The sequence below is a fragment of the Oncorhynchus kisutch genome, linkage group LG26 (assembly GCF_002021735.2).
Source record: "Oncorhynchus kisutch isolate 150728-3 linkage group LG26, Okis_V2, whole genome shotgun sequence".
NCBI lineage: Eukaryota > Metazoa > Chordata > Actinopteri > Salmoniformes > Salmonidae > Oncorhynchus > Oncorhynchus kisutch.
Window position 1 is genome coordinate 5,555,767 of NC_034199.2, and position 19,020 is coordinate 5,574,786.

At 39.4% G+C, this 19,020-nt stretch overlaps 1 protein-coding gene across 1 annotated transcript in view; it reads right to left on the reverse strand.

Moving 5' to 3' along the window:
• The window catches only part of LOC109871232 (uncharacterized), a 34,686-nt gene extending 18,073 nt beyond the window's left edge, over positions 1–16,613 (reverse strand). Inside the window, exons 1-2 of the mRNA XM_020462039.2 lie at positions 13,480–16,613; positions 12,530–12,631 (exon numbers count right to left, since the gene is read on the reverse strand). Coding sequence (XP_020317628.1) covers positions 12,530–12,631; positions 13,480–16,374 — 2,997 coding nt within the window. The 5' untranslated portion in view covers positions 16,375–16,613. The remainder of the gene's footprint in view (positions 1–12,529; positions 12,632–13,479) is intronic.
• Positions 16,614–19,020: the final 2,407 nt, after the last annotated feature.

Here is a 19,020-nt window from a genome sequence, read left to right on the forward strand (position 1 = left end):
TTGACTAAATAAACTAAAGTAAAAAATAAACGAGCAACAAAATAAAATAACAACAACGAGGCTATAAACAGGGGGTACCGATACCAAGTCATTGTGCAGTTGAACAGTTGAAGTAGTTGAAGTAATGGAGGTAATATGGACATGTAGGTAGATGTAAAGTGACTATGCATAGATAATAAACAGCGAATAGCAGCAGTGTAAAAAGAATACCAATACAAATAGAACGGGTAGCCATTTGATTAGCTGTAAAAAAAAAAAAGCCTCTTGGACGTAGACGTAGTACTCCAGTACCACTTGCCGTGCGGTAGCAGAGAAAACAGTCTATGACTAGGGTGGCTGGAGTCTTAGGCAATTTTTAGGGCCTTCCTCTGATACCGCCTGGTTTAGAGGTCCTGGACGTCAGGAAGCTTGGCCCCATGATGTACTGGGCCGTACACACTACCTTCTGTACCGCCTTGTGGTCATAGGCTGAACAGTTGCCATAGCAGTCGGTGATACAACATACATGGTGTATGCTCTCGATGGTGCAGTTGTATAACTTTCGGAGGATCTGAGGACCCATGCAAAATCTTTTCAGTCTCCCGAGGGGGAATATGCATTGTCTGGGCCTCTTCACAACTGTCTTGGTGTGTTTGGACAATGATAGTTTGTCGGTGAGGTGGACACTCTCAATCTGCTCCACTACAGCTCCGTCAATTAGAATGGGGGCGTGCTCGGCCCTCCTTTTCCTGTAGTCCATGATCAACTCCTTTGTCTTGATCACATTGAGGGAGAAGTTGTTGTCCTGGCACAGCACTGCCAGGCCTCTGAGCTCCTCCCTATACGCTGTCTAATCATTGTTAGTGATCAGGCCTACCACCGTTGTGTCGTTGGCAAACGTAATGAGTAGCGCTTGTTGGAGACGTGCTTGGCCACGCAGTCATGGGTGAACAGGGAGTACAGGAGGGGACTAAGCACACATCCCTGAGGGGCCCCAGTGTTGAGGATCAGCGTGGCAAATGTGTTGTTGCCTACCCTTACCACCTGGGGGCAGCCTGTCAGGAAGTCCCGTAAGGAAGAACAGGATCCAGGTGCAGAGGGGGGTGTTTAGTCCTAGGGTCCTACGCTTAGTGATTAGCTTTGAGGACACTATGGTGTTGAACGCTGAGCTGTAGTCCAAGAACGGCAATCTCACATAGGTGTTCCTTTAGTCCAGGTGGGAAAGGGAGCGTCATATTTCAATATGTTGGGGCGGTATGCAAATTGGAGTGGGTCTAGGGTTTCTGGGATGATGAGGTTGATGTGAGCCATGACAAGCCTTTCAAAGCACCATGTCTACAGACATGAGTGCTACCGGTCGGTAGTCATTTAGGCAGGTTACCTTGATGTTCTTGGGCACAGGGACTATGGTGGTCTGCTTGAAACATGTAGGTATTACAGACTCGGTCAGGGAGAGGTTTTAAATGTCAGTGAAGACCCTTGCCAGTTGGTTAGCACATGCTCGGAGTACATATCCTGGTAATCCGTCTGGCCCTGCGGCTTTGTGAATGTTGACCTGTTTAAAGGTCTTACTCACATCGGCTACGGCGAGCGGTGATCACACAGTCGGTGATCACACAGTTGTCCGGAGCAGCTGGTGCTCTCAAGTATGCTTCAGTGTTGTTTGCCTTGAAGCATGCATAGAAGTAATTTAGCTTGTCTGGTAGGCTCGTGTCACTTGGCAGCTCGTGGCTGAGCTTTCCTTTGTAGTCCGTAATAGTTTCCAAGCGCTGCCACATCCAACGTGCGTCGGAGCCGGTGTAGTAATATTCAATGTTAGTCCTGTATTCACATTTTCCTGATTGATGGTTCACCTGAGTGCATAGCGGGATTTCTTATAAGCATCCGGGTTAGAGTCCCACTCCTTGAAAGCGGCAGCTCTACCCTTTAGCTCAGTGCGGATGTTGCATGTAATCCATCGCTCCTGGTTTGGGTATGTATGTACAGTCCCTGTGGGGACAACGTCATTGATGCCCTTATTGATGAAGGTGGTGACTGATGTGGTAAACTCCTCAATGCCATCTGATGAGTCCCGGAACATATTCCAGTCTGTGCTAGCAAAACAGTCCAGTAGATTAGCATCTGTGTCATCTGACCACTTCCATATTGAGCGAGTCACTGATACTTCCTGCGTTAGTTTTTGTTGTAAGTAGGAATCCAGCAGGATGTATTTATAGTCAGATTTGACAAATAGAGGGCGAGGGAGAGCATTGTATGTGTCTCTGTGTGTGGAGTAAAGGAAGTCTAAAGATTTTTCCTCTCTGGTTGCACATGTAACATGTTGGTAGAAATGAGGTAAAATGGATTTAAGTTTGCTCCGTTAAAGTCCACGGCCACTAGGAGTGCTGCCTCTGGATGACCATTTTCTTGTTTGCTTATGGCCTTCCTTAATATTAGATTTTGTGCACTGTTACTGACAAATATACACAGACGTCACACCTTGTCTTACCAGTGGCAGCTGTTCTGTCTTGCTGATGCACTGAAAACCCAGCCAACTGTATATTATCCATGTCGTCGTTCAGCCACGACTCAGTGAAACATCTTTTAGTGCTTTTACAGTTTTTAATGTCTCGTTGGTAGGAGAGTCTTGAACAGAGGTCAATCCAGTTTATTCTCCAAGGATTGCACGTTGGCCAATAAGACGGATGGTAGAGACGTGTTATCCACTCACCGACGAATACTCACAAGGCACCCGGACCTGTGTTCCCTATATTGGCGTCTATTCTTCATGCAAAGGACAGGCCTCGTCCGGTATCTGTAGTAAATCCTTTGTGTCCGACTCGTTAAATAAAAAATCTTTGTCCAGTTCGAGGTGAGTAATCGCTGTTCTGATATCCAGAAGCTATTTTCAGTCATGAGAGATAGTGGCAGAAGCATTATTTACAAAATAAATGACAAACAACGTAAAAAAAACAAAACACAAAGCAGTACAATTGGTTGGAACCCCCTAAAATGGCAGCCGTTTCCACCGGTGCCATTATAACTGTAGTTGTGTGTTTTAATTTACTTAAATCTGAACAAAAAACATATATATGCTCATGTTCATTGAATATTACAGATATCATCACAGGATATCAGCATATCCCCATGTGTCTCAATGCAAACCAGGCTTAATAGGAGCATACTGGGCTTAATTGGAACAACAGTGATTCATGGTAAAAAAAAAAAAAGAGACTACTAATAAAATATTTGGAAACCAATGATTTGGTGTATCAATATACACTATATATCACAATATTATGCAAAGTTAGTATTGAGATTATTTTTCTACAATATTGCTTTATTATAATTTACACCCTGTATTGAGGTAGTGCTTTTTATGCTACTATACCGTTTAGGCCCACCTGAGATAAATGTCAAATTTACAAAATGGCTTCTGTGTAAAAACAACGCAAGGTTAATTTAACAGTAAAATAAGACAAAATGCATTCTCCTTAGAGCTGCAGGGGCAGTATTGAGTAGCTTGGATGAAAGGTGCCCAGAGGTGCCCAGAGTTAACGGCCTGCTACTCATTCCCAGTTGCTAATATATGCATATTATTATTAGTATTGGATAGAAAGCACTCTGAAGTTTCTAAAACTTTTTGAATGATGTCTGTGAGTATATCAGAATTCATATGGCCGGCAAAAACCTGAGAAGAAATCCAAACAGGAAGTGAGAAATCTGAGGTTGGTCGATTTTCAACCCAGGCCCTATTGATTTCACAGATATTGATGAAGTTGCACTTCCTAGGGCTTCCACTAGATGTCAACCGTCCTTAGAAACTTGAATGAGGCTTCTACTGTGTTGTGGGGCTGAATAAGAGCTGAATGAGTCAGGTTACTGGCAGAGAGCCATTTCCTGGTCATGCGCATTTCACATCATAGCCACCTGCGTTCCATGGTTCCTCTACACACAAAGGAATTCTCCGGTTGGAACTGAAGATTTATGATAGAAACATCCTAAAGATTGATTCTATACTTAGTTTGAAATGTTTCTAAAACCTGTAATATAACTTTTTGAAGTTTTTGTCCGAAGTTATGCATGGCCTGCACGAGCGTTTGGATATGTGTACCTAACACGCTAACAAAAGTAGCTACTTGGACATAAATAATGGACATTATGGAATATATCAAGCATTTATTGTGGAACTGAGATTCCTGGGAGTGCATTCTGATGAAGACCATCAAAGGTAAGGGAATATTTATAATGTAATTTCTGATTTCTGTTGACTCCAACATGGCGGAAGAGTTAATTTGTTTTCTGAGCGCCGTCTCAGATTATTGCATGGTTTGCTTTTTCCGTAAAGTTTTTTTGAAATCTGACACAGCGGTTGCATTAAGGAGAGGTATATCTATATTTCCATGTCTAACTCTTGAATTTTCATCGACATTTATAATGAGTATTTCTGTACAATGATGTGGTTCTGTGCAATATTTTTGGATGTTTTTGGAACTAGTAGCCAATGTAAACTCAGATTTTGTTATATAAACTTCATCAAACAAAACATACATGTATTGTGTAACATGAAGTCCTATAAGTGTCATCTGATGAAGATCATCAAAGGTTAGTGATTAATTTTATCTCTATTTGTGCTTTTTGTGACTCCTCTCTTTGGCTGGAAAAATGAGTTTTTCTTTGGCTTGGTGGTGACCTAACATGATCATTTGTGGTGTTTTCACTGTAAAGCATATTTGAAATCGGACACTGTGGTGGGATTAACAACATTACCTTTAAAACGGTATAAGATACATGTATGTTTGAGGAATTTTAATTATGAGATTTCTGTTGTTTTGAATTTGGCGCCCTGTACTTTCACTGGCTGTTGTCATATTGAAATCGGAAATCTACTATCTTGTTGTAGTTCACCAAGTTATGTTGTTACTGTGTGATTGTGACATGCAGGCACGAATACAAGCATGGGGGAAAAAAAACATTTTGAATTGGCAAGAAATTGTCATGCATGCTCATGAAATATGTCATCATATCAGCACATGAGTCTCTTAATTTTACATAAAGTATGATCACTTATCGGAAAAGTTACAACAGTTGTCAGAAAAATATGTGTATCTAAGGGTTACCTCAACTTTTTTTTGCAGCTTTGAAATTGCCCACTAGTGGGAAATTACACATAACTGTCAATAACTTAATAATAAAACATTTGATTGGATAAATTATGGATAGGTTATGGATATAACATGGATATAACAACCAGATTATTTAGTTAGTGGAAAATGTAATATTTTTGTTAATGTTTTTATTTATACAACAGATTCTCAATTGGATTGAGGTCTGGGCTTTGACTAGGCACCTTCCAAAACATTTAAATGTTTCCCCTTAAACCACTCAAGTGTTGCTTTAGCAGTATGCTTGGGGTCATTGTCCTGTTGGAAGGTGAACCTCTGTCCCAGTCTCAAATCTTGAAGACTGAAACAGGTTTCCCTCAAGAATTTCCCTGTATTTAGCACCATCCATCATTCCTTCCATTCTGACCAGTTTCCCCAGACCCTGCCAAAGAAAAACACCCCCACAGCATGATGCTGCCAACACCATGCTTCACTGTGGAGATAGTAATCTCGGGGTGATGTGAGGTGTTGGGTTAGCGCCAGACATAGCATTTTCCTTGATGGCCAAAAATTGCAATTTTAGTCTCATCTGACCAGAATACCTTCTTCCATATGTTTTAGGAGTTTCCCACGTGCTTTTGGCGAACACCAAACATGTTTGCTTATTTTTTTCTTTAAGCAATGGCTTTTTTCTGGCCACTTTTCCGTAAAGCCCAGCTCTGTGGAGTACGCCTTAAAGTGGTCCTATGGACAGATACTCCAATCTCCTCTGTGGAGCTTTGCAGCTCCTTCAGGGTTATCTTTGGTCTCTTTGTTGCCTCTCTGAATAATTCCCTCCTTGCCTGGTCCGGGAGTTTTGGTGGGCGGCCCTCTCTCGGCAGGTTTGTTGTTTAATAATGGATTTAATTGTGCTCTGGTGGATGTTCAAAGTTTCAGATCTTTTTTTATAACCCAACCCTGATCTGTACTTCTCCACAACTTTGTCCCTGACCTGTGTGGAGAGCTCCTTGGTCTTCATGGTGGATTTCCCTTACTTAGTGGTGTTGCAGACTCTGTGACCTTTCAGAACAGGTGTATACTGTATATACTGAGATTATGTAACAGATCATGTGATACTTAGATTGCACACAGGTGGACTTCATTTAACAAATTATGTGGCTTCTGAAGGTAATTGGTTGCACCAGATCTAATTTAGGGGCTTCATTAATTTTTTTAAACAACTAATTTTTTGCATTTTCACTTCACCAATTTGGACTATTTTGTGTATATCCATTACATGAAATCCAAATAAAAATCAATTTAAATTCTAGGTTGTAATGCAACAAAATAGGAAAAACTCCAAGGCGGATGAATGCCTTCGCAAGGCACTGTAAAACCAGTACTCAGAGTGTAGAGAATCATTGTACCACCTAAACCGTTGTGAAATAACACTAGAACCGCCATAGGCCATGCAACAAAATAGGAAAAACTCCAGGGCGGATGAATACTTTCGCAAGGCACTGTAAAACCAGTATTCATTGTACCATCTAAACCGCTGTGAAATAACACTAGAACTGCCATTTGATTTTGTACATTTTACAAAATTCGGACAAAAAAAAGCTATGTCCTGCTCCTTCCCTGACTTTTCCTAAACGTTTGTATTTTACACTACTCATATGTCATAATTTTGAAATCACAAGTATTTAGAGCCTTTTTCATACCGATTCTTAACTTACCCCGCCAAGACAATGTATTGTAGGACGTTGATACCCAGCCAGGCGCTAATACGTCTCTCTCTTCTCACTGAATGAATGACAAATGTATGAATGGGTGATAATTGTGCACCTTACTTTAAAATTATATTTAAATTAGGCTTAACAGAATGATGAGGGTGAAGAGGTTGATTTAATTTAGAAAGATGATAGTGTAATGATGAGTTTGTGTTATGACTTTTATTCAGCAGCAAATAACTTGATTGCGCCTCTTGGGTTTGATCATTCTCATTAAAAAAAAATCTTTGTAAAAATAAGCTGTTATATGGGACTGTTTTATTTACAATATCTCTATTACTAATCACATTTATTGTCAAGGAAACCAGAACATGCTACATGTTGCAGTAGGCCTTTAGAAGGATGCAAAACATATCCTTGACTCTATCCAGCGAAGCAAACAATGCCAGCCCACTGAATGAATAACAAATGGATGGAATGGGCAATAATTGTGCAAGTTACATCACAATCAAATTTAAATGAGTCCTAACTGAATGATGAGGTTGATGGAATTTACAAGAACAATAGTGTAATCATGAGTTTGTGTTATGCCTATATGTGACTCGTTTCAGGAAACGAGGTGTATGCCTGACGCCACTACTCACAGGAGCGGCATTTGAACGTAAACATACATTTTTTTATTTAAAGGAAGAAATGCTTTCCTGAACATGTGAAGTTTCGTTTGCTTTAATAACAACCTTGTATTCCAACCATAAATATTAATGAAATTATTAAATGATGAGCCCAGTTGGGTTAGCCATGGAAAAAGACAGGAACCTTCCGCTAGACATGATTGGCTGAGATAATGGTCTGCCATGTAGCAGGCTTCTGTTTATAACGTGAGCTGTTCAGTATGTGTTGACAGTCCTTTCTTCCACTCCATTTTTGAAAAATATAACGTTAGCCATTGAGAACTACAAAAGTTCTGCTACTTTTTTCAACAAAATTAATGCCCTGAATTCAGCAGGCGCTATCGACAGATCCGTTGGCAAAAGTGATGGGCTACTTTCTGCACACATTGTGAATCGGAGTGAATTGACACAACTCTGGCCAAAACAAGATGTAACTATAAACAAACAAAGTTAAATGGTTCCACACACTGTTGCTGGTATATTGGCCCATTCCTCCATGCAGATCTCCTCTAGAGTAGTGATGTTTTGGGGCTGTTGCTGGGCAACACGGACTTTCAACTCCCTCCAAAGATTTTCTATGGGTTTGGCCACTCCAGGACCTTGAAATGCTTATTACGAAGCCACTCCTTCATTGCCCGGGCGGTGTGTTTGGGATCATTGTCATGCTGAAAGACCCAGCCACGTTTCATCTTCAATGCCCTTGCTGATGGAAGGAGGTTTTCACTCAAAATCTCACGATACATGGCCCCATTCATTCTTTCCTTTACACGGATCAGTTGTCCTGGTCCCTTTGCAGAAGAACAGCCCCAAAGCATGATGTTTCCATCCCCATGCTTCACAGTAGTTATGGTGTTCTTTGGATGCAACTCAGCATTCTTTGTCCTCCAAACACGACGAGTTGAGTTTTTACCAAAAAGTTATATTTTGGTTTCATCTGACCATATGACATTCTCCCAATCTTCTTCTGGATCATCCAAATGCTCTCTAGCAAACTTCAGACGGGCCTACAATTTCTTATTTATGTTAATATTCACTTATCTTAAGATTATATTGAAAATATTCTATTAAAAAAATATTGTTTGTTTATACCTCATTCTGTTCTGTTCTGTATAGGTCTACTTATTCTTAGACCGGGTCAGAGGGCCCCTTAGCAGAATTTTGCTTAGGTCAGGACCGGCTCTGTCCAGAGCTTACCCATGATGTTGCACAACAATGCAAGTCAATAAGGCATCATTTTAGTCAAAGTATGATATATTGCCAAATCCAAATGTGTGACTTCAGATGTTTCCGTGACTCTTACGTGTCTTTTCCTATGAGGTTACATTTTCAGCCTATTATACATTTTGTTTCAGGTTCGGTTTAATTTCAATGTTACCACCCACCAAAATGGCAATGTTTATTAGTCAGAACCACTTGCTGCAAAGTTCTTTCTATTCACAAGTCATCTGAGAGGCAAACAGCTTTTCTCTAAAACCTTGCAAAGATGACCATTTTATAAATTATGCATTTTAGAAACCGCTCCCCCACGTCGCCCAAAGATGAATGGTTTTGACCACTAACGTTTTAGGCAAATTCATTTTGCATGGCCCGGGTGTGCAGGGTTTGCTCATTTTCAACCATTCCATTTATCTTAATGAGAAAAGCATGCAAAACTAAATTGTCCATTGCTTCAATACACCCTTCAAACCATTCAATAGGCTATCCATATTACCAGAGCTTATATTTTTTCTATTTCTATGGCAGATTCGCAGCTGCAATTTAGAAAATTAATTGATATATAGCTGCGCAATTTATATAATGTATTGATGTATAGCTGCACAATTTAGATAATGCATTGCCTTCAGAAAGTATTCACACCCCTTCAACTTTTACCACATTTTGTTGTGTTACAGCCTGAATTTAAAATGAATTACATTTAGATTTTGTGTCTCTGGCCTACACACAATACCCCATAATGTCAAAGTGGAATTATGTTTTAAGAAATTTTTACAAATTAATTAAAATCTGAGTCAATTATTGAGTCAATAAGTATACAACCCCTTGTATACAAGCCTAAAAATGTTAAGGATTAAAAATGTGCTTAACAAGTCACAAAAAATGTACTTAACAAGTAACATAGTAAGCTGCATGGACTCTGTTGGCAATTATAATTTTCAACATTATTTTTGAATAACTACCTCATCTCTGTAACCCAATCTGTATGGTACCTCAGTCGAGCAGTGAATTTCAAACACAGATTCAACAACAAGGACCAGGAAGGTTTACCAATGCCTTGCAAAGGGCACCAATTGGTAGATGGGAAAACAATTCTAAAAGCACACAATGAATATACCTTTTAGCATGGTAAAGTTAATAATTCCACTTTGGGTGGTATATCAATACACCCAATCACCACAAAGATGTGGAATAAGTCAAGGGGTATGACAACTTTCTGAAATGAATAGAGAGAACAAAGAATATAGCTATTTGGTCATGTTCGTGTGCCTGTTCAATATTAATGACGTCTGGAATCCAACATGGTTTCACTGGAATTATCAAACGACAAGAGTCAGACAAACGTCAACCCTCAACATGTCAACAGCTCGTATAAACACAGTTTAGCTGAGACTCATCTCTTGAAAGGTAGGCTGATAGTCTTTTTCGTAAACAATTATTTTCACCTAACACCTAATTATCTTAATAACTGAAATGTCCTCACATAACTTTCATTAGCTGGCTAAGGTTAGCATGCTAGCTAATTACACTGACAGAATTTCAGTTCTAGGACAGGAATTACATCATCAGCAATCTGATGGGACCAGGGGATATTACCAAATGACAGCAGTTTGACTGGTTTTTCGGGAAATTAAAAGCTGTGAAAACAATCCAACATGTTTCTAAAAATATTTGAGTTAATCTTGGATGCAAATTTTATGTGGATGAAAATGAAGTACTGTCAGCTTTTCTGTCACAAAGAAATTGCACGTTGATTCTACACAACAGGTCCCTAAGCACGCATTTGCATTCTCTCATACTTCTCCACACCTGTTCCTGAGACAAAATTGACATTTGGTCTATCATTTTACTGTGAGGGACACTTAATTCTGCAGGAGTTAATATTATAATAGGCTACATGTGAGGTTTACAGTCTGAGTCCAGACTTCAGTTACTATTCCCACCATTAGGCTAACTTCAATTCCGGCATTCATACAGTGCCATTTGATAAATGTTTCAAGTTTTAATGTCACATGAACAAGTAAAGTGAAATGCATAGAGACTTAACTTACAAACCACCAAAAGGTGTTATGAATGACATTTGGTGATTGTCATTCATTAGGAATACACATGTCTTGTAACCTGAATGATGCATAAACTGCTGTAAACGTGTGTCTCGATCTCAGCCACTCATCTCTGCAATGGCAACATTTTAGTGTTATCATAGAACCACACCACATTTTGGATCGTATTCCACACGTTTTCATGTCTATTTGCAAATTTTTCATGTGACTCAAATGCGACAAAAATAAGTAGTTCAATATCCTACCGTTTTCTTTATTAATTTCTTTATTAATTATTGTGATAGGTTTATGTTTTACTAGTACGTCGTACCCCACTATTTATTTTGCTGGTACTCCATACTAGACCTTTCTAGCTTACTTTGAACCGAGTTGAACTTACTTATTGTTTTCATGCATCAAAATGTAGGTTTACATCACCTAAATGTACAGCATTATTCTAAAATCAAAACAGCCATATTATGAAAGAAAACAAGCCAACTTAAGTTAGAATAGGGCATATGTCTCTCAGAGAATAGGAAATAAAATATGTATTTCAAATAATCAAGATCTTTAATTTACTATAGGTTTCCCTCCATAACTTATTTGGACAAGCAGACATTACAGAACTGAACATCAATCCAATTATATACACCCTAATCAAAACTACAAGTGACTCAAAACAGCACCACTACAACTTGTGACTCGCCTTCAATCAAATGCTGCCACTTTCATTGATAGTTTAGACCTGTGGCCCTATCCGGTGACATCCTTTGGGACAGACTGTGATTAGATTGAAAAACCACCTGTGGTGGGCAAGAGTACATAATGCCCATTACGCAGCCAATTCTGGATTTACCGAGTAGCATAGAAAAGAATACTTGCTAGAAGCCACACAACAAGGAGTCTTGACATTTTTAATGGTGCACTCAACCATAAAGAGAGAGTTCAAGATTGTGGCAATTAAGCCCTTTATCTTCTTCCCCAGTGTCAGGTGAACTCGTGGATACAATTTTTATGTCTTGTGTTCGGTACAAAGGAAGTTAGAGGTAGTTTTGTGAGCCAATGCTAACTAGCATTAGCGCAATGATTGGAAGTCTGTAGGAACAGTTATTGCTAGTTAGCAATTGTGCTAATGCTAATTAGCAACTTTCTTCAAACTGCACGCAGAGACACACAATAGTATCCACAACCCACCGGGCACAGACGTCAATTCAATGTCTATTTCACGTTGGTTCAATGTCATTTCAATGAAATGAAGTGGAAGCAACGTTGACTCAACCAGTGTCTGCCCTGGGAGAAGTTAAGATAAAGAGCTTCATTGCCATAATCCCGAACTATGCCTTTAACAACTTGTTAAACATTCATTAACAACAATTAACATTCCAAATAAATCTGATCACAGCAGATACAATCATTAAATTTGTATAGGGAAGTTGTGAACACGAAGGGACATATCACACATTATTTGATATGGACTATAATTTCAATACTAGGCGTAAAAGGTCGCTTGAAAGTGAAATGTATTATTTAACCATGGCCATAACAAGAGTAGTGATCTGACCCTGAAGAACTTGAAGAGCTTCAATTTGGCAAAAAAATTGTTTTGTGATCCCTTGAACATAGGATCTCCTAAAAGTACGTTTTCTTTTGAAGCCTTTTTGAAGAAATTAATATTGATATGGACATAGAATAAAAACAATGCTGTTAGATCAAATAAATTATTATTTGCATTTTGCTTTACTAATTAGTACAAAAGAGAGAGATGAAAACAATCAACTCTAGTACGTTAGCATTTGTCCTTAAAGAGCCGGTCACACACATCAGCTTACCTTGAATGAACTGTGCACTAATGTTTCATCCAAATCAATCACCACACAGATCTTCCCTGCGTCTTTTGACTTGATTAGAGGGAGCAAAGGTTTTTCTGGGACCTGAAAGCAAGTAGGTAAATGTTAGGTTAATGAGCCAAATGATGACATCAAATTAATAGATGCAATTAGATTATTTTGCAATGTTTGTGCTCTAAAGCAAATAAAAAAAACACTGTGACATGATGCAAAAACCATTAAAAAGTTAGCATGTGGGTCATGAATTAAACTGATAACATTACCTCATGAAATTGTAGTGCGAAAACACACTGATAAAAGGTTTGCTTGTGAGGTTGAGAGAAATGAGTTATAGAGGAATGTGTCCATGGGGGGGGGGGGGGGGGGGGGGGGGCATAAGACAGCAATTTCCAAACAGCTGGTGTTCTGTTGATGGAAAAAGTTCATGTCAATGTGACTGTGGGCTATCATGGGTCTGTGGGCTGACTATGAGCTAACCCTTCCCTCATCAAGTAGGCAATACCGACTATACTAGCAAGAGGAAATGTGATGACCAAATAAGCAGCCTATAATACTGTGCAATCCAAATTTGTTTGCCCCAGCAGAGTAAATAACCAGGTCAGGATATCATAACTTTTATAGGCTGAGATTAATACCAACTGCTGTGTCAAGCAATAAGAGCCTTATGTTTAGCCATATCCTCCTCTTTTTCAGTTGTGTTGCCACAAATTTTATCCAATGCCAACACAGCCAAAGCTAAAACTGAATGGTCAATACATTAAAAAAAACTGGCCAAATACATGGACAAATACATATTTTCTCTGTCAAATTTCAGTTTGATGCAACACCTGAAACGTTCATATATCATTTGAAATTTGAAAGCAGAGCTCTAATCAAATTAGGTGCATGCTATTCAAATGGATTTAAAGAAAGGTGCAAAGACCTTGAAATACCTGGTCGCTAGGCGGAACGCAGTACTCGCATTCACAGGACTCCTCAGACTCATCGTCATTCAGCTCCTCGTCAGACTCTTCACTTGGTTGTTCAGAGGCCACAATCTTAAAAAATTCATGCAACTCTGTTTTCTCATCCAGCTCACTTTTTTCAGCGGGCTCTGTTTGTTCGGCATGATGTTCATCTGGCTCGCTGACCATGGAGTTTTTACTATGTTCAGCACCATCAAAAGGGGGGCTTGTTTTCTCAGACACCTGCTCTGAAAGGTCCTCGGACTCTGGGGGTTGGAGGTACTCTGAGACAACATTGTGTTCCTCCCAGCCCTCAGACATATATGGTGTGTTCAGATCCTCACACAATTTAGATGACTTGTTTTGCTCATCTATCTCTTCCGAAGAGGTTGTAGAGGAATCAGTTTGATCTCCATTGAATTCAATACCATCAGGCATAGCTGGTTTGCTTCCTTCAGTGCATAGTACAGTGTCTTTGGTTATAACCTCAAGTGAGTGAGGACATTCACTCTCCTCAGCACATGGAGCAGCATGCTCTCCCCCCTCATTGCACACTCCATCTTTAAAATATGTCTCAGGAGTGCTGTCATCAATTCCTTCATTAAAAGTATCATCAGAGTCTTCTTCATCACAGAAGTGATTAACACTAGATTCATTGGCTTTGCTTTCATATTCATGGTGCTCTTCATCACTTGGTTCACAGGCTTTCTCCTCAGCGCAGAGTGCATAAGCTTCCCCTTCCATGGAAAATGGTGTATGTTCACAGCCATATGCGATGCAATCTTCATCACACAGTTCATATGATCTATAAGCTTTGTCTCTAGCATATGGGTTGTATAATTCATCTTCTGCAATGTGTATTTTCTGCTCTTCTTCATCAAAAGATTTCTCTTTTTCAAAGCATGGTTCATAAGTCTGATCATTTTGGCCCTCATATGTTTCATCATCTTCAACAAAAGACACTTCAGCAGAGGATCCATGAGAAGCTTCCTCTGCACTGTGTTCGTACATGTTGTCCTCATCAACTAAGTGTCCATTGGCATGAACCTCACCAGCTTTATCTTCAGCAATGCAATCTTCCTCAACAAAGGGCTTGTGGGCCTCAGCCTTAATAGCATTGTCTTCTGCTACAAAAGCTTCGTAAATGTCAACTTCATTAGCTGAGGCTTCTTCAAAACAAGATTCACATCTTTCCTCCTCTGCAAAAGATCCAGAGGCTGATGCCTCATCATCAGCACAGTCTACATTAAATGGTCTGTCCTCAGCACAAGTATCATAAGATTGATCAACTTCTTCTTGACTAAAAGCTTTATTCTCATTGATTTTCTCATCTAAAGCAAGTGATTCAAGCCTTTTTTTGGCACAGGACATATGTGTTTCTTCCTCATTCATAATGGGCACTTGAGGTTTAAGTTGTTCAAAAATCTGCTCATGAACCCCTCCCCCTTCAAAACAGGAGGTATAAGGTCGCCTTTGAGAAAAGGTATAAGTATCCTTTTTATCGAATAAGTCAAAGAATTCCTCAACAACGACTGCATCCAAGTGAGGTTTTTCTTCATCAGCTTTGCTTTCCTCACATTCTACCACATCTGGACAATTGTCAAAAGATCCCCATATCTCTGAACAGAATTTAGCTTTATCATCCCTGGATTTGTCTGGTGCTCCTTCTTCCACTAATGCTTCATAGGATTCAGCTGAATCAGTTAATAGGTCTGAATTTATACTGTCATCGATGCAAAATTCGAAATAACTTGTTTCAATGGATGAGCACTCAGAAGACTTGTCTTCCTCAGAATAAAATGCGTTGCTAGGCTCATAGTATTTGTTATTTATGCTTGGATGTTGACTGGTATAGCTCTCACAAGAATTACATCGCTCAGTCAGTTCACACTGTACACTTGTCTCACTTTGCTCATAGAGATTGTTTTGCAGTTCACAGTGCCCAGAGGGTATATCATATTCAGCAGATAGATGACTGCATTGTTCAGCAAGCAACGTTTGCTCAGTGGGTTCACAAACTTTAGAGACATGTCTACTTTCATTGGGATCAACTTGTTCAGCATAGCATTGAGAATGCATGTTCAAATCTGAAGAATGTATAGGTTCTAATGTTGTGCAAAACTCAGAGTCAAAAAGCCCACAGATTTCAATTTGTTGAATTGTAGGCTCAGCGGGCTTTAAATCATCATTATATGACGTTGTAGTCTCATTATATTCTGTTGGATGTTCAATATTATTGTATTTTCCTGAATACCCACAAATACCAGTGCAGTGCTCAAATGATCTGATTGATTTAGTAGATTCAGAGATGTCAGGTATGAAGTCATATATCTTACATTGCTCAAAAAACTCAGAGCTCTCAGCAGGTTCGCTTGGCTCAAAGGACATACAGTGTTGATCAGAAGGCTTGCATTGTTCAGATGACTGAAAGTGTCCTGTGCAATTTTCGCAGTGTTGCCTAAATACAGAAGCTAGACAGTCATTAGCACAGTGCTCAGAGGACTTGCTGAACTCAAAGCACTCACAATGTTGAGTACATTCTTCAAATGATTTACTTAACTCGGAAGACTTACACTGATTAGTGTGCTTGTGAAGAGCTGGATAGTCCTCACAGGGCTGGTTGATCCATTGTTCAAAGCCCTCAGAATGCCTATTATAATGCACAGAAGGTTTACTCTCCTCTGCATGTTCTACATTCATGTTGTAATGATCGGCACTGTGCACAGAGGAATCCATTTGTCCATTGACCTTTTGGGGTTCAGTATAGTCCAAAGAGTTTTTTCTTTCATCCACAATGATGCAGGGTTCAGCAGATTGCTCAGAAGGCTCACTTGAATCCATGGCTTCAATTAGTTCTGACACCTCACAGTGTTCAGCAGGCATGCTTTTGGCAGATGTGTCAAAAGCTTTGCTTTGACCAGAGTGCTTCTTTAGGCACACAGGGAGCTGACCTTCTCCAAATAGGTTTGTAGTGTTCAGAGGTTTTAAACTCTTCCAAGCATAGAGCGAGAGAGTTGTTTTCTCAAGGGAGGTGACAGAGTCCAGAGGGCTGGCAGGTCACAGACAGCTCCTTTGGTACTAGTGGCTTGCACTGCTGGGGGTCTTGACTGAGTCCACAGCCCGCCTGAGACAGCAGCAACCCCACTGAGCCTAGCACATAGGTCCCTTTCCAGGAGACCTAGCACTTTATTTTGGGGCTTCAAGAGACGTGACAAATTACTCCTGGAATATCAAATCACTATAAAAAGCTGAAGTAAGGCATAAATCTGAAACTGACACACGAGAAGCGTCTTGAACACCTGATCTGTCTATAGCGAGCGAACTGCCATGTTGTTTCCCAAGAATGTGTTCAATAGAGTCTTGAACACCTGATCTGTCTGTAGTGAGCTAACTGCCATGTTGTTTTCGAAGTTCAATAGAGTCTTGGCCGGCTTTGTCATCTGCCCAAAAATTGGAATAGCCTGATATCATGTCCTGTTTAGCAGGGAATGCTGTGTGACATGGACACAAGTGATTCACCTTAATACACTTACATAGAATGACTGTGGTCTGATAATACATTATAGTTTGTGCTGATTTTATTTTATATATTTTTTAACTCATGGTGTCATCTGGATTGATTTATTTGAAGTGAAATATTTACTTTTAAGGGGGAACTGCAATAGTTTATTGACCAGAGAGCTTGTAAACATGAAAGGACATAGCGCAAAGAAAACATGTGTACCGACCATGTGGCTCTCAATCATGTTGACCACGTGTGAGATAGTCAACATCACAAGAAAGGGCAAGAGGGAGAAAGAGATGTAAGGACAAAGACAGCTTACTTTGAAATGGTCATATTTTCTTCCACCAATAAGGGGGCATTGTTGTTGATGGGGATTGTTTTGTTCCTTTGTGACATAGGCAGCAGAAGAGACTTTGGAAAAAGCCACGATTGCAGGGTTTCTTCGAAGAAACGGCATGGGTAGGGACTCCTAAAAGAGAAACTATTCAGATAGTATTCTGTCGTCCTCCTGTTACCTCACTGTGGTTGCAGCCGGGGCTTATATATAACAAAGTCAGGTGCCACCTCAGTCATGGAAATAGTGAAAAAAATATAAAGTGATAGGAACTAACAACATAAATCTGTCAAATTAATCACACAAATAGTATATAATAAATAAATGTATAATATTTTACATAATAATTTTATTTAAAATAAAACAGTTGAGTCTCTAGTTGATAGTCATGACTAGACCTTAAAACACTATTTATTTGCACACCCTTATATTTTCAGTGGTTTACATTTTCTATGCTTAGTTTGCAATACAGATGATTTTCTACAATTTTGAATCAACTGGTCTTTCAGTCAATATTTTTTTAAATCGTCTTAGAATAGTCACAAATATTCAGTAAGTTAAGTCTGAAATGTGGCTCTAGTTCTTCTCTTTAAACATATTTCAAAGTCCATGTGACTGACTAGATAGAGGTGTTTTTCAAATCATTTAAGCTAAAATCCAACCTCATCTATTAAATCACTATCGCACATTAAGACTCATCTGGCTATAGCCACTGTGATGTAGTTCTGAAAAGTCAGATAACATCACTTGTTCAGTAGTCGCAAAATGTATCTAAAAGTTATATTGCACTATAGACAACAATAGTTGTCTAAATCAACAGAATAATATAAAAATAAATACATTGTGTCTTGTTTTGTGACTAGTAAAACAGTGTTCAAGATTAAGAATCTATGAAGCTACAATTCCTTGGCACAAACACATCTGAGAAACTAGCTTACTGACAGAGAGTGATAAAAGTTGGTCTTTGCAGGACAAAATCTGTGACAAATTAGCCAATTTTAGATGGATGGAGAGCTCTCATCATGAGAGATTAGGGTGCCACGTGACACTGAAGCTGTTTCCCAAAGTGTCCATAGGTGATATTTTCTTTCTTTTAAACAACTCTGTCATAACATTCTGAATAGATGATAGGGCACTTGAAGCCACTGTATAAGGGTGGGCGACTGACAAGTCTCTCGTGACAACTCAAACATCAATGGAGTAACACTGTAAAACACATTTTGCCAGATCAAATCCTCCGAGACAACAATGTTCTGTAATTTGTTTAGAATTAGGTCATCTTCAATTAAAATGTACACCTGTTTCATAATATAATGTCAAAACTATAATTCATCAAATATTAAACTGACCCGAGTGGTGCAGCGGTCTAAGGCACTGCATCTCAGTGCAAGAGGTATCATTACAGTCCCTGGTTCGAATCCAGGCTGTTTCACATCCGGCCGTGATTGGGCCCCCATAGGGCCCAGCGTCGTCTGGGTTTGGCCTGGGTAGGCCGTCATTGTAAATAAGAATTTGTTCTTAACTGACTTGCCTAGTTAAATAAAGGTTAAATAATAAAATAAAATAAACATTTACAATGACAGTTGGTTTACATTTCATCGGTGGTGAAATTAACTCGACCCACACAAACCAATTAATGTTGAACTGAGAGGAGAATTGAAGAAAACTTTCAATTGAAGCTGAAACTGGA